Consider the following 26,617-nt stretch of genomic DNA (forward strand, 5'->3'; position numbering starts at 1 on the left):
ACCAGTTTCGGTTTATGGAAGAGCAACAGGGACGGCACAGACAATCCCTGTGGGAGGCCCTGCTGTTTCTGAGCCAGGTGTTCTTTGAAATGGCCTTTATCTGTTCAGGCTACGCTGTCTCAGTGCAAGAGCCTTCTGGGATGAGGGTCCCGGCAGTGCAGGCCTAGGGGACTGGCTCCAGGTGGCCCAAGGGAGTGCTGGCCTGAAGAGGGAAGGACTGGGCTTTCAGAGTGGAGTCCCCTCGCCAGCAAGCAGTTAAAAGTGGTGTTGGATATGTGAGCGAGAGAACAAATGAAGGAACAAGCCGGCAAACTGCCGGACCAAGGACCCGCAGAGGGCAAGTGGTGCAGCTGGGCCTGAGGCTGGGGGACACCTTCCCCCAAGGCCCTGCTTGTGGTGACGCTGCCCTACCCAGAACGCGAGGAAGTGCACGAGGTCAGTGGGCGGGGCTCATTCGTTCCAGATGTCTGCTGCCCCTCTGCAGCTAGAAGGACTTCTGGTGTCTCCTGTGCCGACAGCCGTTCTTTTCTCCTCCCACTCGCCCTCCGCCGACATGCCCAGAGGTCACCAACTGCAGCCAGCCCTTCTGCACGCACAGCTGGGGCCCTCCTCCTGCCCCGGGCATGGGGGCGGGGGTACGGGTTCAGCCCTGAAGACTCAGCGCACCCCAGCCCTGAACCCCATGTGTCCCCCGCCCCTCCCTCACCTGTGTTCACAGTCCTCCCCCTGCCACAAGGCTGAGGGACCCTCTGCCACTGCCCATATTCCCAGTCCCCTTGGTTCACAACACCTGGAGTTCTAAGTGCTTTGCAACCAGCTGGAGAATTTTCCGGAGAGGCTGTGTCAGACAGTGACGGCCCGAGGAGCGATCCTTTTGTAACCTGACTGTAACCGCAGACTTCCACATCGAGAATGATAAAATGGTGTGGATTTAAAAGTATTCGGGGGACTGTAAAATGTCTAGGATTAAAATTTCAGTGCCACTTGTGCCCAATAAATACGAACTCCTCAGTAACCTAAGACTGCGCTAGTATGACTCAGGTCTGAAACGCCAGCATCCTGCTTGAAGAAATGGGAATAACACGTGGGGCTCTGCTCCCACCCTTCACCTTGAGGGATGCCCTGTGGTCACAGCGAATAGCAGGAGCGTGACCTCATAGGCGAGCCAGCCCGGAGAAAGTACTGTATTTGTCGAGAAAGTGATACACTCTCCAGAAGAGAAAAATGTTATACTTTCCATTCGGATTGTTTATGGGAATTAGGCTCAGCTGAACCTGTGTCGGTATATTAACTGGTTGGACAGACAGACCCCAAGAAACAGGATCATATAATCGTTTATTGAATGACTTAATTTTTTTTTTCATAAACCAGTCTCGTCAGTCTGAACTGGCAAATTAATTTTGTCTATGGAATCTCTCACCAAAGCATATAAAATTAGCCTCCGGGAGGCCGGGAGGGGGGTTGGCATTGTGTTGAACTGATTCCCCGGGACCTGAGGAAATGGAGTGAGTCTCTTCATAGGGCTGAAGCTGGGGCCCTTTTCACCGAGAGCTGATCTTAAGCAAAGCGCTAACCCCTCATTTGGGAAGTCACTGTGTGTGCGTTTGCGTTGCTTGTTGAAGGATGGAACCTTCTAGTCTGATGTGATAATCTCCAGGCACAGGCTGTAAGTCTTGAGGGAAAAGCTCTAGCTTTTATTTTCTCTAAGTTACAAAGTTGATGGTTAGAGTGACAGAGACATCATCGCTTTCACCACTTAGAATGATTTACTAGAGGGTGGTGTCTCCCTAGGCTTCTCCTGCTTCCTGGAGTTTCCACTGAGTCTTTCTATCCTGAGCGTCCGGTGGCAAACTCTAACTGACCAGGGTGAAGAACGAGGCTGTTTTCTTTTTGATGCAGGGGCCGCCTTGGGAAGCAGCTTAGCACCTGCCACGCCACAGGCCCCAGCAGGGGACCAGGGAGGAGCCTATGAAGTCGTGAGTGCCTCTCTTTTGAATGGAGACATGTGGAACCCAGTGCAGAGCACCCCCACAAAGGTTGGTGTCTTGGTTTTGCATTTTTTTTGGTTTTTGACTTTTTGACAGCTGAAATTGTACGATCACCCTCACTGCACTCTTGTTCTTTTGTTCAAGTTTTGTCTTTATTTTAATGCTAACTTTATCCTCATAAAGAGAAATCTTTATTCTTGCAAAGATTAACTACAAACCAACTTTGCGTCCATTTTGATGAACCAGCAATAACTGTATCGGTTCAAAGGTGTTTTACCAACACACACCAGGGATTACATTTGCAGAGACACACTTTCATGTTTTTCTTTCCTGAGTGCTGAGTATTTTTCTGTATTCATGGCTAGACCACCAATGTTTTGGTTTTATTGATCGGCTATTGATAGAAGCATTTTCATGTAATTTTGAAAAAAGCTCGTGATGAATTTTGATGCAGTTTTACACTTTGTTCATTTTGACTCGTGTGTGACTTGAGTCTCCTACCATGTAAAGGAATAGTGTGAGACAATTGCAATGTTAATGATTAAATTAAACGTTTTGATGAGTTTTATCTGCCAAGTCCACATGACTTTCTAAAATTTCAGAACTGGTTGGAACAGTTGGAAAGTGATACAATCTATAGAAATATGAGCTCTTTGGAGACATCACGCAGATGGTTTTGTCCTTGTGTTACGTGGAACTATTTTAGGTTATTTTTTATAATAGAAAACAGGTTTTTGGGGTTTTTTTTTTAAAGAGTAGTTGAGATTGTTAAAATACTCTCCAGCTTTCTGGAAAGGCTGTCGTGCACCACCTTTATGTCAGTAATAATAACATGATCTACATCATTAATTGATTTTTTTTTTTTTTTTTTAGAGAGGGTTTCAGGTGAAAGTGAGCGTTCAGGAAGGTCTGGTTAGAGGAGCTGAGGGCCAAGCCTGCACTTCTGGAATGTTTCTGTTTTGTGAACACTGTTGCGAATTGCATACACCAAGTACGAGTCGATTGCGGTGGTACTGATGTGTCCTGGAAGAGAAACGCAAGCTATTAGAGACCCTGCCCTGCCATGACCCAGCAAAATTAGGAGTGAGTTGATAGGTGCAGAAAAGGGGAAGAAGACTATTTCTGGAAGCAAGTATTGAAAATATTTATAGGTATCAATAATAACACAAAACTGTGGAACCCCCTAAAGTTTCCTGGGCAGTGGAGGCTCCCACGGGGCTGGCGCCCATGAAGGATTGCCAGTCTCAGCGAATGAAAGGGCACGGTTCTCCTTTACACTTGGACTTCAGAGAAACAGGTCCCCTTTTTGCTTTTTGTATAAATAAGTCCCGTGCAGTATTTGGGGACTGACTTGTACCACTAAATTCTTCATCGTTTACCTGAAATCCAAGTTTAACTGGTGTCCTGTATTTTATCTGGCATCCCTACCTGGAGGGGGCAGGCGGGGGTGGGGGCAGGGGTCTGGGCACCAAGGTGGTGTGGTGGTCATGTGCGCCCCTGGGATAGACCAGTTCAGCAGTTCAGGGCGGCTCTGGCCTCTGACCCCGGCGTCATCCTTCCTACCAGCCTCCTGTCTTGCAGACATCACGAGGTGTCTGTAAGAGCGGGAGTGCCACGTCTGCTGGCCAACCTTACAGCCTGGTCACTGCGGGCCACCAGCCCTGTCTTTGTAGAAAACTAGGAAAATCCGTTATTGTTTGGTAGCTGTCCCGACTCCTCTGGGATTCCACCTTCAGGATTAGAACCTGTGGGCCGGAGGCACATGCCTGCTGCACTATTTAGGGGAATCGGCAGCTAGGTGATTTGGGGAACGGCATTTTGTGGTAATGCCATGGGACTCATCTCAATGTATGGCCCACGGAAGCAGCATTATGGTGCTATAAGCCCAATGCGTGCCCGTATGTAGTGGTTGACCCCCACGACCCTGCGTGGAGGGGAAGGGCTGCATGAGAATGTCTCTTAACACGTGTGCACTCATTTGCCGTAATTCTCCAAGGGATGGATGTGTGCACCTGTTGTGGGAATTGAGAGTCTAACTAATGGTGTCTGTGTGTTTCCTTCCTTGTTAGCGAACATAGCAGGGACCATTGTCATTTTCAACTGCATTAAGAGAATGTATCCTCAGGCATAGAAAACACACAGTAAGGGATGTTTTCGCAGCACAGGTACGCCTCCAGTAGCTTAGAATGGAGACGTTTAGATTTGTGGTCTTGTTGGCCTGCGCTCCTATTTTATTCCTTGCTCCCCTGGTACTTTCTTTTCTGCCGCTTTTAACTGAGCACCTATTATGTGCCAGGTGCTAGGCATACAGTTAGTGAAGGAGGCAGACAAGCTTTCTGCCCTATGCAGATTACATTCTAATGAGGGAAGTGTAAATAAAATAACTTCACATTGTGTCAAGAAATAAATGACACATTATTAAAGGCACCAGTAGAGGAGAGAGATTTTGCTGGGTCGCCAGGGAAGACCTTTCTATGAGAGCTGTCAGACTTCTTCAGCAGGCTTGAAAGAGCCAGGCATGGGGGGAGCCGGTGTGTGAGAGGCTGGGCTGTCTGCAGGGACACAGTCCTGGGATGGCATCGGACAGCCGGGGCCAAGCACCAGGCCAGCTGAGTGGGTCCCACGTGACCTCGCCGGAGACACAGTAGCCTATAGAAAGCAGACACGTGTCCCGAGAAGAGGATCCGCTGTAGCCCTCGATCTCGGATAGGTAAACATTCTGATCTTGTGACATACCAAACCAGTTCTTGTCATTATTCTTTCGAGAGGTAACACACGCGTCTTTATAGCAGTGAAAGGCATTCCTCATAATATAGACAGAAACACCTAACTCTTAAGCATCGTTTCTGTCTGAACGGCCACCCGAAGTCCAGCCCGCTGCCCCTGGGAGTTTGAACAGATGGCTTCTGGTCAGGAACGCCGGTCCCCTCTGCTTTTCCTCAAATGAAGCCCTAACTCACCGGGTCCTGCTGAGACCTTCGGAGGTGGACTTCACGTCACAACGCGTGGGAAGACTAGGCTTGGCATGATAAGCACATTCCTGGAGGCCCTGACTCACTCACCTCCCCAGGATTCACTGTTCAGATCTGCACCCCACTCCCCAAACCAGCCCTGGACCTACCGGCCTCCCACCGGGCCAAGTTCAGGGCTGCCCTGGGACCCGCACTGTGCTTTCCAAAGCACTCGGGCTGAAGGCAGTAGCCAGTCAGTTCCCTGGGAGCTTCTCATTCATTCACAAACACTGATGCCAGGCCTGCTGTGCACGCGGCCCTGTTCTCGGAGCTGCAGCCTCCTCTCTGCCCTGCCAGTGCCCCCACCCAGCTGCCAGAGGGGAGCGTGGAGACAAGTGACAGACTACAGGGGCCCCAGGAAAGGTACCGGGGCCAACAGGAAGTGTGTGAGGTGGAGGCTGTGGACAGGGTGGTCAGGAGAGGTCTCCTTGTGGAGGTCACATCAGGCTGTGACCTGGAGGAAGTGCCCGGTGAGCTAGCTGTGCAGAGATCTGGCGAAGAGCGTCTAGGCAGAGGGAACAGCAAGCATAGGCTGGAACAGAGGGAGAGAAGGAGGGGGTGTGCAGAGGCCTGCAGGGCCCAGATGAGGCTGGGCTAGAGTGAGAAGGCGCTGCAGGGCTTTCAGCCTGGGAGTGGCAGTGAGTTTTAACAGGGCTCTGACAGCTGTTAAAGACTCCAATGTGGGGTGGAACCGAGGAGATCCAGGGGTGAGGGGCTGTTGTAACAAGCAGGGAGGGGAGGGAGTGGTGGTATGCAGACATCAGTTTGAAGGGGGAGGACATTGGATTGGCCAGTAGATTGGAGACATTTTGTACCTGCTAACCTGGCAGGTGGTGGTGTCCTCATAAACACCCCCAAAAGGAAGGACCCCATTATTAATTCGGTTTTCACTACATCGTCGACTTACTGTGTACACTGGTAGGTCTCCGCCTGGCTGCATGTTAGAATCAGCCGGAAACGTTTATAAATTACAGTATCCAGCATACAGTCTAGGAGCGTTTGATTTAATTGGTTCGGGGGAAGGTCCAGGCATCTTCCTTTTTATCAAGTGCGGCAGGACGCACGCTGCGTTTAGAACCGTGATGCCGGTGGACAGTAAGGCTTCATCCACCGCAGGGGCGCTGGGCACCTGGGCTTCCCCTCCTCTTCCTCTCTCCCCCTCCCCCCTCTCCTCCCTTCCTCTCCCTTCCCCCTCTCACCTCTGCTTGGAATATATGACAGGATATTATGACCTTTGCAAATGAAGATGTAAGCCGTCGTCATGGGCACTGGTAATTGCGTTGGGAGAACAGCCAAATGGGGAAGAAGGTGACCTGGTGTGCCTTGTCTGTTTGCATATGTAACAAGAGGGTCAGATTATCTGCCTCCCCCCTGCCCCCCACCGGGGTCATTATAAGAATGAGTTGAAACAATGGCTATAAAATAATTTGGAAACCGAAAGCGACTACATACATGTAAGGTGATATGGAAAGTTGAAAGTGTCTTTAGGGACCGAGCTCCAATTTCATGTCTTGAGAAAAGTCAACCCTGGACCCAGGGAACCTTGTCACAGTGGGGTGGCTCGCACGTTGGCCTCCCTTGCGCTCAGCCTGGGAACGCTGCAGGAAATGTCCCGTTTCCAGCTTTTGTGCACGAGAATGAACTTATGGAAAGAGTACATGAAGTGGAAAATAAAAAGGCAATGGATTAGAACACGAAACCAAAGCCTGTTTGCGGGTCTCAAATATCAAATATCAAATAGCAGTGAATTAAAATGGCAGAGGTGGATTCTGCCTGATGCATTTCCGCTGGCTTTCGTGCACAGCTGGGAACATGGGCCCTGCCTTTCCCCAAATAACCGTCCCGGTCCCCCTCCACCCCAGCCCCATCAGCCTTCTCTGAGGGGTGGGCACATTCCCCCGCACCCCTCGGTAGCCGCTTCCACTCCCCACACTTCATCACAGCTGCGCTGGCCAAGGTCATAGGTGCTCCCCCACCCCCCGCAGCCAGTGCGTGCCTTTCACTTTTATCTTACTTATCTTGACACTGATTCACTCTCCATTGAAATTCTCACTTCCTTTGGCTCCCGAGCCCCTGCTCCCTGGTTTCCCCTCATGTGTTTTTAATTCTTGTTTTCAGTCCTCCTTTTGGCTTTGTCCTTTAACTGTTGGTTTCCCCTGAGTTTCTTCCCACACCCACTTCTGACCGGGGCCCCCACCGGCCAGGTCACTCAGCCCTGCGGCCTCCCTGTCCACCTGGAGTCAGACACACTTTGTATGCTAAGCTGGCCATTTGACTCAAACTCCACATCGCTCACCCTGCCTCGACCCCTGAGGCTGGTCATTGACTTCTAAGGGACTTCAGGCAACCCCCCCGAAAGTTCCCAGTTACTGTAGACACTCTGTGCCCCAAAGTAGATGCAGCCCTCTGCCCATATTCTCCATTTTATGGCCCCTAGAAGATAAGATTGTCACCCCCATCTCCCCCCTGCAGTCAGAGGTGAGAGGGCCCATCCTCCCAGAGCTTCTCATAACACATGTCATCAAAGACACGTTCCTGAGCGTGGTGCCCAAGATGCTTGGCAGGCTGGGCCGTCCTGGTTCTGGAGGGAGACTCCACTCTGACCTCTCAGCCATCCAGCTCGCCGCTGGCAGCCTGTGGCCTAAAGTGTGCCACGTTCTTCACCAACGTGCTCAGCAAGTGCTGCGTGCTGAGTCCTGCGCATTCCCGGAGCCCCTTCATCTGTGAAGCCCATTCTGACCTCCCTGGCCCATGCCTTTGACCTCAGAAGCATCTCTGTGATGTGCAGGCATATCAAACACACTTAACTCACCCAAATTGAGCCTATGGACACGGCAGAAACAGATACTGCAGACACACAGTTAAGATCATACGTCCACCCTCTAATGTCCCCAAGGAGTGTGTGGCCAGGTGGGCATGCGGGGAGGGAGATACCTGCTGTCTTTGTCCCTGACTGCAATCCTAGGTCTTTGTTGGATGTCATTATGTAGCAGGGCCCCCAAATAAGCCAACTCAACTGCGTCCAACCCAATAACCAGTTCTAGAGAGAAGAGATGGCCATGTTGAACTTGGACAGAAGCAAGGAAACTATAAGGTATTTGATGGAGTAGTTGAAATGCTGCCTTAGGTCCAACTTCTGACTTCTGTGCCACGTCAGACCCTCCGTCCACAAGACTCAGGACCCAGCTCTGGGGCATGGACAGCCTGGGCTGTCTTGGTTAGTTTACATTTCTGCCTCTCCCACCCGGCAGGGCCTCCCTGAGGGCGGTGGCCTCAGCTCTACACCCCCGTCCCTTAGTGCAGTCTTGGCACCTCGGGGAGCGAGGCAGAACTTTCGCTGACTGTCCCTGAGCCTCTGCCATGCCCAGGCCACATTGCCCACTGGTGTGGAGATGGCCACAGCTGCTCCAGAGACAGAGTGGCTCGGGGAGCACCCCACTGCCACGGGGCTGCTGGCTTGTCCTCAGACTGAGCGCTGGCCCCTTTAAACATGTGACTGTTCCAGGCCAGCTCCCTGCCAGGGCCTTTCCTGCTCACTCTTCCTTTTTGGCCAGCACTTAAAGGGAAAAGCAAGCCAACGAACCGTGCTCAGTTTGATGATAGCCCTCTGGGAGCAGACTGCTCAACCGAGGAAGGCTGGGACCACACTTCCACAGGGCTTATTTCTTGTGACCTCTTAGAGGGGCACTGGTATGACTAAAAAGAAGGGCCTTTGTTGCATCCGGTCTCCCTCCAGGTTCTGCAACACCTCCAGCCCCACCCCCCCGAACCTCTAGCATCGGCATGGCATTGGGTGTTTTTGAAAAGATTATACAAGAAGGACCAGTTTCACCTTGTATATTCCCCGCCCCGGTCCTAAAATCAGCCATTCCTCCGAGGAGCCTGGGTTCGCCGGGTGCTCTCGGCTTCTGTGGGGCCGCAGCTTCCCAGTCTCCGTAGCTGGCTGAGCGTGTGCACCCACTAGACTTCGAAGAAACATCTCTTCAGTGCTGGGTCATCACCGAGGCCCACCACACCCTTCCGCACAGTCTCTTTCATTCCAAACAGTGCATTGGAGAAAGTAGAGCAGGAACTGGCTTTCTATGGCTGTACCTATATAGGTCAAAAAGAAGAATGGCTATTTTCAGTAAACTAAATCATTTCTTGAAATCAAACCCAATCATTATGTTCTCCTCCCCAAAATGTTATGGTAGAAAATTAATTCCCAACTCTCCGGCACTTGACCTAACTGTGGCTTCTCATTTTCCCTAAGGTGGTCCGTGCCTCAAGGCTACCTTTCTGCTAACTACTGAAAATGAATTTGACCTTTTTCTAAAAGATTTTATTCTGCTGGCATAATCATTTTCACATGCAGGCTTTACCCAGGGAAGGTGTAAGGGTCTTCTGTTTGCTTGAACCTGCTCGTTTTCTGAGCGTACAATGTAAAGACACGGTCGTACACCCAAAACAGAGACGGGGAGAGCACAGAGCTAATGGGACGGGGGTTGTGGATTGTGTCCATTCAGAGTCCCCATTCCCATGGGAGCCATTTGCTCGGCTCGGTTTCAGGGCCTTAAGTGGCACGTCTCACAAGGGGACCTCGGAAGTCACGCGGACGGGGCAGCCCGAGTTCAGAAACGTTGTGTGCACCCGATTCCCCAGCAGTGAGGGATTATCAGGGCTATGTTTGTATATGTGGGTGACATATTTTACCTGTTTCTCAACCTCAGTCACCCGTGACCCAAATGCAGTGTTGGAGCCTAGTTAGAGAAGCAGCCACACTTAATAGCTTGGCAAGCTTGATATGCTCATTGATTTTTTTCCCTCAAACACATAAAAGGAACACACATTATTTATTTATTTATTTTTAAAGATTTTATTTATTATTTGTAGAGAGCAGGGAAGGGACGGAGAGAGGAAAAGAAACATCAATGTGTGGATGCCTCTTGCATGCCCCCTACTGGGGACCTGGCCTGCAACACAGGCATGTGCCCTGACTGGGAATCAAACCATGACCCTTGGGTTCGCAGGCCTGTGCTCAATCCACTGAGCCACACCAGCCAGGGCAGAACACAAATTATTTAAAGGAAGGTGCTGCATGCCTCTTCAAATGCATCCGTGGGTCACCGGGGAAGCACATCACACTACTCGAAAACAGTGTCTTATACCTTCAACAGTTTCTCAGGTTTTTCACCCAGTAGCTACTTACCGAGGGTCTCCTCAGGGTGCCATGTTCAGCTACGCAAGCCGAGCCCTGCACAGATCGAGGCGGGGAGTCCATTCATTCCCTGGATTTGGGCCGTTCAGAACCTGCTTGGCTTCCGAGGGCGGTGGCCCTGCTCAGAGCCAAGGTGCCATTCCGCGGATTTCTAGCGAAGAGTTTCGAGGTGCCACTTTTGAAGGGAAAAACTTACCGGTGAGAGATGATTATCCTGTTTTTCTTTGCTTTTTGAATTTATTTTTAAAAAATTTCAATTGCAGTTGACATCAGTAGCCTCGGGCACACGGCATAGCGATTGGACATGTATATATATATACCTTACGAAGTGACCTGCTTTTCCGTGGAGTTCTTTCTGTGTACGCCCTCAGACAAGAAATAGTGATTGAAAAGCCATCAGGTTCCAGGCCCTGTGCTAGGTGCTAGAGAGATTTTGCCCTTTTAAAAAATGCACACAAACGGGCCATTTCATTTCAGGACTACTTTGAAGTTTGCTCACACAGAGCTCCAGGAAACGTCAGCTCCTTCTGCAGAACAAACATAAGAAGAGTTAAGAGCCCACCAGGGGTGGAGAATTCTATCCTAGCTCCTTTGAAATCTAGACCCTTCTTTTATAGTTCAAAACGAGACCACTGGGGCATATAATCTTTGGTCGTGCCTATTCAGCTAATAGGAATGTGTTTGCGTTGCCAAAGGTTATTGCTGGTTTGAGTGTCTTAAGTGGAATACGTGGGAATGTATCCGATCCCCTGGGGCCATTGGGCGGCCCCGGCTGGCCGCTGTGCCTGTCTCTCTGCTCATCTGGGCCACAGAGAGCAGACGTTTGCTGTCTTGCAGTTTTCACGTCTGGGCTGTTTTGGAGGAGTTCAGAATTCCGGTTCTGGAGAGCCCTGGCCTTCTGGCCCAAGGGAGGGGAGCAGGGAGCATTTTAAGGTTCGTCTCCGGAACAGTCTTGGTAGAGTCCCAGAGGCGGCCGTTTCCAGCCTGCTGTTTCATTGGCAGGTATCGAGGCTCGTCTGGTTCAGTCTAGAAGCCTTTCTGGGAACACAGCTGCCACGGGAAATGCCTGGAACGGGCATAATGCAGGCTGCTTGTGCCCCGAGTTCCGAGGGCAAAAGCAGGAGTCTGCTTTTCATGCCACCTCCCTTAGTGGCCCAGGCAGGGCGAGAAGGAGCCATCCGCTGGGAAACCTAGACACAGTGCTCTGAAGTCAAACCCAAAGCATCAAGTGCATTTTTGGGTTTTCGTTCTGAGAGAAGGAACCTAGAGACGTTCTTTTGGCACTGACAGGCATTACAAGGAAAAGACTGGCCAGCCAAGCTGGCAGGTGGGGAAATGAGTTGGAGACGCTTTAAAGATCTTTTCCTATAAAATAAATGTCCAGAAGCTGTGGGACTGGACGTCTTTAGTTAAGTAAATAGCCTCAAAGACAAAACATGTACATTTTTCACTAAAACCTTCCCGCTTAGAGCTGCCCATCTTTTCGGATTCCAGGAAGTACAGCGCGCACAGATTGGGCCTCTTGGACTCGTTAACCTTGGGGCAGCTCCTTTCGAGCTGGAATGCCTACGGCCGCGTTGGCAGGTTGATTTGACTATTTTATTTGCGGCAACTAGCCTTAGAATGTCCTTGCTTATATTTCTGGATCCCATGGGAAAAGACGTTAGGTGACAAGTCCTAGGTTCTCTACAAACCAAGGTGGCCCAGTGAAACCCTCCCTATGAAAGGGTCCCAGCTGGGACGCGGGACCGTGAGCAGCATCACCTGTGCTCCGCATGTGGAAAACCAGCCGTCGGACTTTTCTCTCTTCGTTTCCACCAGTGACCCTTGAGCACACACCACAGATGAGATACCGTTGGGACCGGGGCTTGGAGGAGGGCGGGTTTCTGATTCAGCAGGGCCTGCAGTGCCGAGCTGAGAGGGCAGAGTTCATGTGAAGGATAGGAGTTCCTCCTTTCTCTCTGCTGCATAGTATTCCATTGTGTAAATGTACCACAGTTTTTTGATCCACTCATTTACTGATGGGCACTTAGGCTGTTTCCAGTGCTTGGATATTGTAAATAACGCTGCTATGAACATTGGGGTGCATAGGTTCTTTTGAACTGGTATTTCAGGGTTCTCAGGGTATAATCCCTGCAGTGGAATTGCCAGGTCAAAAGGCAGTTCCATTTTTAGTGTTCTAAGGAAATTCCACACTGTTTTCCACAGTGGCTGCCACAGTCTGCATTCCCACCAACAGTGCACCAGGGTTCCCTTTTCTCCACGTCCTCTCCAGCACGTCAACGTGCTGTTCATTGATTTGATTATGATGGCCATTCTGACCAGTGTGAGGTGGTATCTGAGTTTGGCCATTTAAAACAAGGTACCCTACGTCCATATCATCCCCCATATCACTGAGCTCCTACTATGGGCACAATGGTGGCCCTGCAGTGGGACTGGGGCAGGGGCAGCGGGAGCCCATGGTCCCCAAGAGGCCACCCCCAGAGACATCACCCTAGCAGATGCCCCATGGCTCAGGGGCTGTTTCCAGGGCTGGGTGGTGGGCCCAGTCTCTGTGTGGTACCCTGAGACACACCCGTCCCCAGCCCTGAGACTGTCCCAGCTGGCTGTTGACAAGGTGGCCTGGCCAGGAGGGGCAGGGCCTCAGGGGTCAGACCCAGTGCCGCCACTGTCTCACTCTGTGGCTTTAGCAAGTTAGGTGACCTCTCTGAACCTCTGCTTCTCCATTAAAAACGGGAACGCCCAAAAGCACCCATTTCAAAGGGTTGCTGCTGAGTTGGATAAGATGGTGCGTGAGAGTCTGGCCCTCAGTGGGTGGGGCTTGTTGTTATTGCTGTTTGTGCTGCCCCTGCCGTGAAATGTTTTTGGAAACTCGGGTTTTGAAGGGCACATCCTGTCCGTAGCATCTCACTGGACCCCTCACTCTCCGGCCTCTCTAATCTGTCCTTATCATCCTTAAACGAGTCTGTCTTCAGCACAGAGCTGACCGTGTCTTAGAACTGCTTGAAGGCCATCGGCGACTCCCTATCTCCTTCAGAACAAGACCCCAGCCCTTTAGTGAGGGGCCGTGTCACTGACCCCTGGCCAGAGCCCCCCTCTGTCTTCCTCAGGCTGTGCGTCACCTGGATCAGCTACCTCCTGTCCCCAGAGGCCCATTCCTGCCTCTGCGCTCCGCACACTTTCCCTGCACACTCTGCCCCTCTGTGCCCGGAGGCCCCCCCGTGGGCCCTGACGTGCCTTTGCATGTCCGGACCCACCGCCAGAGTTACCCTTCTGGTTGGTGTTGTGGTCCAATGTTTGTGTGCCTCCAAATTTCCATGTTGAATCCCTAACCAGCAGTGTGATGCCATTTGGAAATGGGGCCTTTGGGAGATAATCGGGCCACAATGAGGTCACAGCAGGGGCCCACACATGGCGTCAGTGCCCTCATAAGGAGAGCCTTTGCTCCACCATGTGCAGACACAGCAATAAGGCGGCCAGATACAAGCCAGGGCGAGGGCCCCCACCCCAAGATCCTGACCATGCTGGCACCAACCTGGGTCTCCCCAGCCCCCCGAACTATTGTTCAAGCCACCCAGTCTATGGCGTTATGTTGATGCAGCCCAAGCAGACTGGGACAGTGGGTTTTCCGCAACTCCTCACATTCACACCCCTGGCCAATGTCTGGTTGGCTGCCAGGCTTCCGGTCAGAACCTCCATTATGGATCTGACCCAAGTACTCGGTCAGTACCTCGTCAGGGATCAGGACATCTGGGGACCCAGTTAGTCCCTCCTTGGTGGTGCGTGTTCTCCACACAGAAGAGTCGGCCTTCCTATTGGTTTCCCAGGGGAGCTGGGGCATCGTTAAAAGCAGACCCCGTATGCTGCACATCTTGGCATCCTCAGGCTCCGTCACAGTGCTTGGTGCGTAGAAGATCCCCAAAGATGTTCGAGTTAATATTGATGTTTACTTTGAGAATCCCCAGTTTTTCAGGTATTCCATTTCATTTACTTTTATCTTGACTTTTGTTTTGGTCTAGTGCTTTTTTAAATTTAGGTTTGATGAATGCCACAAAAAATAAAAAATGATTTTCATAAATAGTTTAACAACCGAGCATTTTCCTTACATTTCCCAATGATTGAAAATGTCACTACGAACAGTGAGGTCTTGGGCAAATCTCTTTCCCTAAAAATATGCGCATCATAGCTCTTGACCGCATCCACTCAGACCCCATCTGTGAGTGGATGGTGCCCCCAGAATCTGTCCACAGTGCGAAGCCGAACTGTTCTGGGGAGGCCCCACCAGGACGACGTTCCGCATGCAGCCAGACTTGCCCTAAACTCACCCTGCTCCAGTCCCCCGCATTCAAGCTCTCTGGCCACATCCTGTCCACACCCCCCTCAGCTGGTTTCTGCTTTGCCTCACCTGGGACATCCAATCTCCTCTCCAAAAATAAAAACACCTCCTTTTCCCACATCCTTGAGACTTCTGGTCACACCCCTGTCTCCTGGCTTGATTCCCTCTGCACCCTCAGCCCCTTCAGCAGCTCCAAGGCCGGGTAGCATGTACACCAACCCCTCTATTTTTTAAAAAGTATTTTATTTATTTTTAGAGAGAGGGGAAGCAAGGGAGAAAGAGAAGGGAAAAAAACATCAATGTGTGGTTGCCTCTCCCATGCCCCCTACGGGGGACCTGGCCTGCAACCCCGGCATGTGCCCTGACTGGGAATAGAACCGGTGACCCTTTGGTTTGCAGGCTGGTGCTCAATCCACTGAGCCACACCAGCCAGGGCCCTGACCCCTCTATGTGAAGCTGCTCGGGACAAAGTTGGTGATGTCATTCCACCCCTGGCTTCTCCTCCAAGGAAGAGTCCTAGGAGCCCCCCTGTGAACGCCTGCTCCTGATCTCAGTTCCTGAGTCCCCCCGCCACCCCCCACCGCACAGGCTGGGTGAGCCCTTTCACCAATGCCGGACACCAGCGTCCCAGGGGGCCTCGCCGGCCACGTCGCTGATGCAGGCGCCCACTTTGTTGTTGCTATAACTGCCCTCCACATCTTCACAGTGTGCCCCACCTTTTCATCCTCTTGCATCTGGGTTTCATGTCTATCCCCCGCCCCCCCACTGGACTGTCCCAAGAGGACGGAGGTATACGTCTTTTGCTCACCCCTGGTCCCCAGAGTCCATCACAGAAGGTGCGTGATAAAACCAATGATATCTGGACGGGTGGCTGGGTGGGTGGGGCCGTCACCTGGAAGCAGCCCATGTTGACGAGGCCTTTGTGTTCTCTGTCCCCCCACCCCTCCGCCGTACGTGGTCTCTGGGGGCCTCTGACTGTTCTTCTTCGTAAGATCTTACAGTGTCCTTCTATTTCCAGGGCAGGAGACTTTGTTCCCAGTTAGCATATTCGGAATTTTCTAAGTTGCACATTTTGAGCTGGCTTCATGATAAAAAGCTTCTCCGATGATCCTCACCATTTGGAACCCCCTCCCCCCCCCCAACCATTTAATCAGGGTTGGTCTGTGTCACTCGTAAAATAAGGCAGAAGCGACAATGTTTTTACCTTGGTCTCTTGGACCTGTCCCTTTGGGGGAAGCCCACTGCCCAGTGTGAAGCGACATGAGCAGCCCTGTGGGAAGAGCCACGCGGAACATGCAGCCCTCCCGCTGCTGGTGGGCAGTGGCCCCCGGCCCCGCGATCTGCAATCTCAGTCAGGCCCTCAGGGACTGCAGCCCCCACCGAAGTAGTGAGCTAAAACCCTGTCTTCATCTGAACAAAAGTCTTTGCTCCCCACTTCGAAGGGGGCGAGGATGTTATAAGGTGTCGTCAACTAACTTTAAAGAAGTGAGGGTCACGCCAAGGCGGAAGACTTGTCTGAATCCCACGGAGGGGAGCATGGGTGCATGTGGCTGCCATGGCGGACGCGGCTCCCCGTGCTGGGGGACGTACGTCGTGCTGCTCCCGACTTGGCTGATGGGACTGTCCTCTGCCGAAAAGACCAGAGAGTCGCTCGTTACTGAAGCAGGGAAAGGCCAAGACGGCAAACACAGTGAGTGTTTAAGGAAGTCAGCCCCAGTCTTGGTCTCACAGTCAGCTGGGGTTTTAGGTTTAATGACAAAGAATTCAGAGTTAGAGCTTCAGAGGAGGTTTCTGCCTGTTTATACTTTCCTCCTCCTTGAAGGCCCCACCGCAGGTCAGCTTCCTCCCTGAAGCCTTCCCTGACCACCCAGGCTCTGCTGACCCCAAGGTCTCCGAATCCCCCCACGGTGCGGTCAGGACCACCCAGCTGCACACAGCGTCTCTCCTCCTGTATATGTGTTGAGGACAGGCATGACCTAGCTGCGACCACATAGGCACAGAAACCCAGCCAGCTCCCAACTTGAGGGGCTGGGATTTGGGGGGCGTGGCGAGAGGGCAGGACCCAGCTATTGGAGAGAGAGGGCAGGAGGTGGACCCAGAAGGGCCCAGCGCCGCCTCTCCACTGTGCTGCGGCCTCCAGCCAGCGTTCCTGCTGTGGGTTTTCCCTAACGCTTCTCCTCGCTTCCTCGTGCAGTCTTATCCTCCCTGCCCATGGAGGGCCTTCAGCATCGTTCCGCTTTTATAAAAATGATTGGTTTTGGAGAATGGGTCCAGAAGGAGAATGACGTCCTCCCCCAGCTCACCTCTTCACCCACCCATGCCCGAGTTACACTTCTGTGGTCATTCAGCAAACATGGGTAGAAGGTGGGATTGCTTGACAGAGAAAGTTGACGTTCAGACCAATAACCGTATTGAATTTGAATTCCAAGTTTAACTAGATGTCATTTTTTTTCCCTTTTCCTAAATCTGCTCACTCTAACGGGCTGTCTGCTCTGTGCCAGAGTCTCTGATGTGAAGACAAATAAAAAAACGTATAATCCCTGCCCCTCGGAGTTTCCAGCCCAGGAGCAGAGCCAACACCTCAGCAAAGAAAATAGTGTTCCTACCACTCTGCTAGAACCACACCCGGCCCCGGGGTGGGGGGTTAGCGGGGGCCCCAACCCAGTGGGGGCAGAGCCTTGGTGTTTCAGGGGCACAGCCTAGAGGAGGCTTCCTGGGGAGGGGTGTCATTTTACACTGGACCTCAATGTCCACTGGCGCCCTCTAAAGGCCAAACACCTTGCCTTCTACTTGTTCAGATCTGCTGTCTTACCTTGCACAGTGGATACTGGGTAAGACCTGATTCTTCTCGTCACGGTGCCCAGTCTCCTGTTTTGGTCCCTTCTCACTGCACAGACAGCCTTCAGCTCTTGATCTTTGCACGGAGCAGATGCTCTCTGCGTTGTAGCCTCCCGCTCTTGCATGCTAAGTTTCTCGTACCGTCCCACTGAAAATGAGACTGGCATCCTACCTGGTGCCTGGTAATCAGAGACAAGGATGTGACCTTTGCTCCCAGTGCCCACATGCCCCCCCCACCCCGCCACCCGCTGCCACAGCCACCAGGCATCTCCAAGGCAGCTGATTGCTCTCGGCGGTGTCTTTCACTGCAGGTGTGCAGATGTGACTGCTGGCCCTGCAGCCTGGCCCTGCCACCTGCCTGGGACAGCTCCTGGGAAGGTCGGCAACAAGCAACATCCTCACCCTCCTCTCAGTCCCCGGGTTCTTCAGCCTTTTGTTGGCATTTGTAGTTGCTGGTCTCTTTCTCCTCTGTCTTCCAGCTGCTGCGCCTGGATATTCTGGGTCTCAGGTTTCTCCTTCTCTCCCCCTACCTCCCTGACTGCTCCACCAGCTCCTTCCCCTGCGCCTGTGCCTGGCCACCATCTTCTGCCTCCCTGCGACCCCTAGGCTCTGCCTTCGGCCTACTCCCTTTCCACCGCCTTCTCTCTCTGGGCCCTCTGGGTGTGCTCCAAGATTTCCACTCCCACCTCTGTGAACGTGACAGAATCCTCGCCTCCACCCCGATCTTTTGCAAGGTTCAGGTCCGTGTTTCCCACTGTCTTAGGTTGTCTCAGTCTGGATTTATGTCATTCTCTCAGCTTGCCACAGAAGTGAAGTCCTCTGTTCCCCACTGAAAGCTGGACGGCTTACTGATATCCATGTTTGGGTTGCAGGCACGGCCAATTTCTAAGCAGGGATTCCCACTGAGCCCTTTAATTCCCTCTCCACCCTCTGGACCCAGCTCACCACTCCAAACACCACTCTGTGTTTTGGGATGGACTCTAGCTGAGAGTGATGATCTATTGCTGAGAATTACTGATCGAGCTCGCGGATTCATGGTTATGAGTGACAGAAATCTAATTAAAGCCTGCTTGTGTTAAATAGGACATTTTTTAAAAAAATCACAAAACCAAAGTCCTGGCGTGCTCCCCGCCTTCAGGCACCATAGGCTCCAGTGCCACCAGCAGTGTCCCCAGAACTAGGGTTTCTCCTCCAAAGCTCCATTTCAGAGAGGCCCCGCCTTCAGAGCGGTGCGAGGGCTGCCCAGGGTGGCCGTCCCAGGTCGCCCCTCCGCGGCCCCCGCTGCACACACTCTTTCTCAGCCGTGCACACAGGAGGCCCCCTGTTGGTCTCTGAGGACTATTTGGGCCATTTGTCAACACTGAAAGTGGTCAGTGGGGTCAGAGGAATGGAGTAGGTGACTGGCCCGGCCTGGGCCATATGTCCATCTTTGGCACTGGGAAGAGGACATGATCAAGGACTGAGTGGGCCCGTAGTGACTCCCCCCAAGGCCGCTGGGTTCGGGGACTGTAGGAGAGGATGGCAGGCAGGCAAAAGTGACAGATGTTCACTTGGTTGTGTAAATGCATCTGTGCACTTATCCCGGAAGACACTTCATGGCAGCTGACACACGCGTCACTCTCAAACTGACCTTCAGCTACGGATGTCGTAGGAAGACGGCTTGTGCGTGTCGTCACAGCTGTTGTTGGCAGTTGCCAGCGATGGGATGATACCGCTTCTCACCTGGGATGAGATGCCCACGAGTCCGCCGCCGCCCAGCACACCAGGCGTCAGCCTACGCGCAGGGCAGGTTTTCACACTTCTGGGAGACACCGTATTTTGCCGTGTGTAATGCACACCTACCCTCTGTGCGCATCATACACAGGATTATTATACCCATGATACGTAACCATTATACCCATGTAGAATGCACATCCTTATTTTTCCCTCAAAAGTCTGGGCAAAACGGTGCACGTTATACATGGCAAAATACAGCAGTTTGAGGGCATTTCCTCAAATAGAAAATCGGGATTAGAAAAAAGTCGTCAGAACCGCTCTTCCTTAAACCTTGAGTTAAATTTACACAAAGACTGCGTAGATGTGTGCTTTGATACTTTCTGTGAAAAGTGCTAAGGGAGTGAATAGCAAAAGCAAGGTTTCCGTGAGGGTGGTTAGGGCAGCAAAGACAGGGTTTGGCTTGTTGGAAGTTACTTCAACTTCGGTAGTATAAATGCACATAAAAGTTCTGGCGGCTTAGGAGGCAGGGACGCCGGTGGGAAGGGCAGGGTGAACTCTCCCGTGCCCTCTTGGTCTTGCAGAGACAAGATCCAGCTAGAGCGGTGGGGTTTGCACAAGCACACACTTGGTCTCCCCCTCGTGCCTGATTTTAGATTTCTGCGGGCAAGGAAGCTAAAGAGTGAGCTTCAAACCTCCAGAAGGGAGAACTGGACCTCTTCTGCAGCCCCTCAGGGGCGAGAGGACAGAGAGCCTCCAGGCTCTCAGGACCCAGGCGGGTCACCCCCAAGACACAGACGCTAATCAGAGGCGGGCTGCGTCTATGGACAGTGCGAGCCGGGCCGGAGCTGGCGCAGTTCCGACGGGCGAGGGTCTGATCACGTCGGTCTAACCTGCCCGCAGAGTAAAGGCTGCCTTCTCTGTGGCAGCATGAATTACAAAGAGGAAAAAAAACAGAGGCAGGAAATTGTGACTGACAAGAGACAAAAACAAATACTAATAGCAGAGTTGATATTGGAGTTAGTTGAAAAGGACTTAAAAATAATTAGCATTGACATATTAATAGTAAAAAAAAGTTCAAAATGGAGAAAAACAGCAAAAGCTCAAAATGGGGAATTTCAACAGTCATTTGGAATCAACAAAATAAATCAAATGGACATTCTACAATTGAATAATACAATATCTGGAGTTAAGTATTCATTGGAAAATTTAACAGCTAAATGTAAACAGAAGGTGGAAATAGTGAACTTGAAGGCGGAGAAGTAGAACAAAATCAAACACATAAGCAAGTGGAGAGAACGTAAAGAGCATATGAACCAGTGAAAGTCTGCACGTAACCGGAGCCCCATCAGGAGGAGGGACAGACTGGGGCAGAAGCATTATCTGCAGGGGTTATGGCTGAGAACATTTTCAAAGCGATGAGGAGCAGTCATTTCATCCAAGAAACTTGTGAATCCCAACTAGGACAAATGCAAAGAAAACCTCATCCAGCTGCTGAAAATCAAAGTCCAAGAGAATATCTTTGAATATCCACTTTCAAAGGAGTGAAATTACGATTTATGGCTGAATTTTCAGTGGAGTCATATTAGCCAGAAGAAATGGACAGCTACTTTGAAAGGGCAGAAAGGAAGGAAAACTGCCAACCTGGACCTCAAACCCAGCGAAAACGTTCTTCAAAAGTGAACAAAAAGTAAAAGTGTTTAGGGACTAACAAGACGCTATAGAATTTATAGCCAACACATCAAAAGCAAAAGAGCTATAAAAGGGCATGCCCCAGGTGGAAGGGAGATTGTACCAGAGGGAAAAACAGACCTTCAGGAAGCACGAGAAAGTGAATGTGCTGGTAGATACGAGCAAAGACCACGTAGAGCAGCAGTACCGAGGTGTGTAAGGGTTGACAGCGCAGGTAGAAGTGAAGTCCGTAGCACCCACCGCTAGCACAAAGCTGGGAGCAGAGGTAAACCATTACAACATTATTGCACTGTTCTGAAAGCAGGAAAGATACTAATTTAAGACATACTGTAGTAAGTTTAGGATGGATATCTTCCTCTCTAAAGTTTACACTGAAAGAATACTACAAAATATAAGAAGGTATTAGGAGAAAATGGAGTAACATAAACATGATTCAATATTTTAAAAAAGACAGGCAGAAAGGAGCAAAGTGCCAGTGGAAGAGGGACATACACCGAAAGACGGTGGGCTTGGGACTCAGCTGTCTCAGTGTCTATATTAAAACTGAACGGGGAAATTAAAACGCCAAGAATTCCGCTAGAATGAAGAAACCAAACTTCCTAGACGGGGTTTACCAGAGATGCACTCTAAATATCAATACGTATAGAAGCATACAGAGGCGTGTGGTTACGGGGCACACTGCCAGCAGCAGGAGGGGAGGTGGGGGGAACTGGCTGAAAGACCATGAAGGGATTAGTCAAGGAACATGGATGAAGGACCCATGGATATGGGCGTGGAGTGGGGATGGACTGTGGAAGTGGGGGGACAGGCTGGGTGGGGGGCGAAGGGGAAAACAATCGAAACAACTGTAAAACATAAAAATAAAAACAGAAATTTTTTTATAGAAATTAAAGGATGGAAAAATATATGCCATGTAAACACTAATAAAAATAAAACTGACTACTGTAATAACATCAAATATAATAGATTTAAGATAAGAATCATAATCAGAAATAATGAGGGACATTTTGTAATGAAAAGGGGGTCAATTACCCTGCCGTAATTCTATGGATTTATTTCCCTTTAGTCCTAAAAACTGTTTTTAGAGTTTATTCAAAATGTACTCCACTCAAGTTACTAGAACTAAAGTCATAGATAAGCAAAACAGTATCACAGTGGAGATTTTTAAAATATAATCATCCTCAAAATAAAACAAAAAAACAATAAAATGTACCTATTTTAAGTGTGTAGTTAAAAATGAATTTTGACAAATACCTACACCCGTGAAACCACCACCAGAATAATGATTATTGAATATTCCCTTTATCTGCCTTCAAGTCTGGCTCTAATCTATTTTTTTCACTAACTATCAAATTCCTCTCTCTAGAAGTTCACATACAGCGAAGAATCACCCACTATGTGCGCTTTCATGTCTCACTTCCTTTGACAAGCATGGTGTTTTTGAGACTCATTTATGCTGTTGTTACCATGGCAACTCATTGCTGGCTCTTCCACCATTTGTTGGTACACTCACCTATTGATGGGTGTTTGGATTGATTCGAGGTTTGAGCTATTAAGAATAAAAAAGCTGTTGTAATTATCCCTGTGTAAATCATTATTTAGACCTATATTTTTATTTCTCTTGGGAAAATATTTAGCAGTGGAGTTCCTGTTTCAAATGCTGAGTTCCTGTTTAGCTTTCTAAGAAGTTGTCACTTTGTTCTCCAAAAGGGTGGCACCGTTTTACTTCCCCGCCAGCAATGCAAGTGTGCGTGTTCTGGCTGCTCCAGGGCTGAAGTATTGGTGTCTCTTCCTGGTCCAGGTCACAGTTCATTCATAGCTACTGAGACTGGCCACGTTCATGCGCATTGGTTGGCCATCCAAATATCTTTTACTTTTGGTAAACATGTGTTAAAAAAATTGCCCATTTTTAAATGGATTGTTTAGACTTTTCTTCTTGAGAGATAACTGCTCTTTATGTATTCTGGGTACCAATCCTTTCTATTGTAAATATTTTCCCCACCTCCGTGGCTTAACTGTGTATTTTTCTTAGTGTTACATTTTCTTAATTCTTCATTGTCTTTTGATGAGCAGAATTTCTTTGAAGTACAATTTATCAAATAGTATTTTATTTTCCATAGCCTCTCATTTTCCATATTTTAACTTTTAACCTATCTGCATTTTATGTTTAAAGTGTGCTTCTTGCTGACAGCGGACAGTTAAGTCTTGCTTTTTCACACGGCCCGACCCTCTCTGCCGTTAACTTGGAGTGTTTAGACCGCCAATATTTAGCACACTTATTGATATGGCTAGCTTGATTGAAGTGGTTGCTTTTCGTTTTCTACTTTTCCATCTGTTTGTATGTTCATTTTCCCTACTTTGTTTTGGATTAATGTAGAGGGTTTTTTTTTAATTTCATTTTTCTACACCATTTTTTGTCTTCTCTGATCGGTCGATTACTTGATTGATGCTGTTTGGGTGAGACTTGGCCTCTCTCAGAGCTCCTCATCTAAACCACAAAGCCAAAGCCTGATTTGCATGTGCATTTTCCCGGTTCTCCCAAGACGGCTACATAGCCAGCACCGCACCCATGCGTAAGAGGCAAGTTCACTCCTTATGTATAATGGATGCCCGAAGGCATCACATCTCAATCTCAGGAGGAAGTCAAGATTGAGAAAGGCTGTGGAATTCACAACATGCTTCTTTAACTTATTCACCATCTTCTGGCGGGTGATATTATGCCATGGTGGGAAATTTTAAAGGTTCCTTCAGCCTAGGATCTTCCCCCTCCTGTGACCTGGCCCCTCACGTAAGCGTGGTCTCACACGCAGGAGAAGCAAGGAGAAGCCTGACCCTGCAGTGACTCAAGGAGCCTAAGCCACCCGGGGTCCAGAGGCTGGCCGTGCGTGGGCGTCCGTGTCGGAGCATGCATTCGGGGCGGCCAGCATGCAAACATATTGCTTGTTTCCCGTCGTGCGGAAATAATCTGCTTTCACCATGCTCCCCGGTTTCGCTCAAAGCATAATACCTCGCCCCCCAAAATTTCCAAGAGCTCAAGACCCTCTTACAGGCCCTGAATGAGCATCTTGTGGGAAAAGTGCTGCATGTGAGTCTCCTCTCTGTAGGAAGTAATTTAATGACCCGTCTGGGGAAGTGGCCCGGGACCCCTGTGTAAGCGGTTCCATTACTCTTTTTAATCGGATTTCCTCCGCCATTTAACTATCCCCACTAATCATGAGAGACCAATGCAATAAAAAGGACAGTGACAGTTTGGCTTAGAGAAGCTGTGCAAACATTTGTACTTCTCTAGGACAATGGCAGCAGCCATAAAAGCAGCTGCCGTTACGGGAGACGTGCCCAGGCCAGCACGAGCACCTGGAAATGCCAAAGAGTGGAAGGCGCACCACTGCGCGGGGTTTCACCAGCTCGCACGTGTCGAGGGGCGTCTCTGCTTCCCAAAACAGCACCTCCGCGTCGTCCTGACGGAAACACTACTGTCACGTCTGTGAAAATATTCTGCCCATCAACTATAAAAAATGATTGAATCGGCCCTGTCTCCCCAATCCCTTATTTTCACCCAGCACCCAGCTTTCTAATTTGTCCTTTCCTTGGCTTATCTTTTTAAAAATATTTAATTAATTTTTTAGAGAGAGGGAAAGGGAGAGAGAAAGAGAGGGAGAGAAGCATCAATGTGTGGTTGTCTCTTGTGAACCTCCTGCTGGGGACCTGGCCTGCAACCCAGGCTTGTGCTGTGACTGGGAATCGAACAGGCGACCCTTTGCTTCGCAGTCTGGCACTGAATCCACTGAGCCACACCAGTCAGGGCCTTGGCTTATTTTTTATTCTTTTTTAAATAATTGATTTGAGAGGGGGGAGGAGAAAGAAGGGAAGAGGGAAAAATCCATCAGTTCGTTGTTCCACTTACTGCTGCATTCATTGGTTGATTCTTGTATGTGCCCTGACTGGGGATTGAACCCGCATCCTTGGTGTATTGGGACAACGCTCTAATCAGCTGAACCCGCCAGCCAGGGCTTCTTTTTTTATTCCTAAGGGACAGCCTCTCCCAGAGCTGCGCCAGCCCTTCCTTTGCTCCTCTCTTGCACAGGTCACTTTTGGCATCACAGCCATTGGGTCCAAGGAGTAACGACTGGACCTAAGGAGTATTTCACAGCATTAAGACTCAGAAATCCACACAGTTCAGGCATACATAATTCTGGAAAGCAGCGTTCTGTGGTAGTGGTATGTATAGCCTATTTTTAAAAAACAAAAAACCTTTTCCTTTTCTTTGCACAAGTTGTTTTTCGGGGGTGATTTATAGTTCAGTGTAACAGAGGGTCCTCTCTATTGGTGGTTTCCTTTTTAAAAACAACTGAGTGCAAACTGGCTCAGACAGGAGGTGACTATGCTTTTATTTTAAATTTATAGAGGCCATTTCGGACTCTTAGGACCCCGCCGCCATCCTGTGCGTTGGGCTTGTACTCATTAGCCCAGTGTCCTCCCGCGAGGGGTGGGTTCTGCCCATGTGTGCGTTCTTTCTCATAATAATAATCTCTGTTTTTGCTGAAACGCATTTATCATTCTTAAACTGTCGTAAAAGACCAATTACTTTTTCAAAACTGCTGACTTTCCGTTTTCAGTCCAAATCTGTGTGATCACACGCAAAAGGAACACAGATCCAGAAGCATGTCTGTGATCCTGACAATAAGCTAGTGAGGGTTTAATCTGGGCTCTGTCTCGCAGAAGGACGGTCTGAAGGCCAGGGGGTGAGCTTGCACCCCATCTCGCAGAAGGACGGTCTGAAGGCCAGGGGGTGGACTTGCACCCCATCTCGCAGAAGGACGGTCTGAAGGCCAGGGGGTGGACTTGCACCCCATCTCACAGGAGGACGGTCTGAGGGAGGGGGATTGAACTTGCACCCCATCTCACAGGAGGACGGTCTGAAGGCCAGGGGGTGGACTTGCACCCCATCTCGCAGAAGGACGGTCTGAAGGCCAGGGGGTGGGCTTGCACCCCATCTCGCAGGAGGACGGTCTGAGGGAGGGGGATTGAACTTGCAGAGTTCAGCAAACGTGGTGAGGCGAACTGTTTGGAATGATAAAGGCCTGGGTGTGTGGTGGGGAACAAGGGAGAATTAAGCCAAATGATTATTCGATTTTCGCATCAGCATTGGCCAGCCCTGAGCAAACCCTCTGGAGAACACACCCTGACTGTTGCTTCTCCAGAGATGTGGAAATGCTAGATAAGGCCAGGCTGTTTTTGTTCATTCTCTGGACGTGCAGTTTTTCTTAAGTGGCTCAAGCTGTCCTGTGCTCATGATACTTGCTACCTGATATATGTTGCTTAAAATTGCAAATGATTGCTGGGCCCCGGGCACAGACTGTAAACTAAGATTAAACCACACCTGGAAATTCAGAAAGACATGAGAGTGTTTGCAAGGACTCACGTCGTCCACTTGCACGGGAGGCAAGGGCACCGCTGTGTTTTTATCTCCCGAGTGATCCTCAGGAGGCTCGCCAGGGTCCTGCCTCTGCATTGCTTGGGATGTGACACATTACGGTGGGTGAGCGTCCTCAAACCTTCCTGCCAACGGGTCACACCCCACAAGCCTTGATCTCACATAAACACACACCCCCCCTCCGAAAATCCACTGTTTCTGCTCCACCGCCCACTCCTCACCCCCACGTTCCTTTTGCCTGTATCCAAGTTTTTGTACGTGGGACTCGGAAACATGGAAGTTCTTTCCTCCCACCAGCATGCCCCGGTTTTCCTTTAAACGAGAACTGGAGACCTATCTCATCCAGAAACCCTCCCCAGATTAAATGCTCATTAATCTATTTTCCAAAGTGCCCGCATTTCTGGGGCC

At 50.2% G+C, this 26,617-nt stretch overlaps 1 protein-coding gene across 1 annotated transcript in view; it reads left to right on the forward strand.

The window, feature by feature from the left end:
* The window catches only part of ADAM12 (ADAM metallopeptidase domain 12), a 280,799-nt gene that overhangs the window by 38,410 nt on the left and 215,772 nt on the right, over positions 1 to 26,617 (forward strand). The window contains exon 2 of the mRNA XM_053922662.1: positions 1,900 to 2,036. Coding sequence (XP_053778637.1) covers positions 1,900 to 2,036 — 137 coding nt within the window. The remainder of the gene's footprint in view (positions 1 to 1,899; positions 2,037 to 26,617) is intronic.

This window comes from Desmodus rotundus, chromosome 4 (assembly GCF_022682495.2).
Source record: "Desmodus rotundus isolate HL8 chromosome 4, HLdesRot8A.1, whole genome shotgun sequence".
Taxonomy (NCBI): domain Eukaryota; kingdom Metazoa; phylum Chordata; class Mammalia; order Chiroptera; family Phyllostomidae; genus Desmodus; species Desmodus rotundus.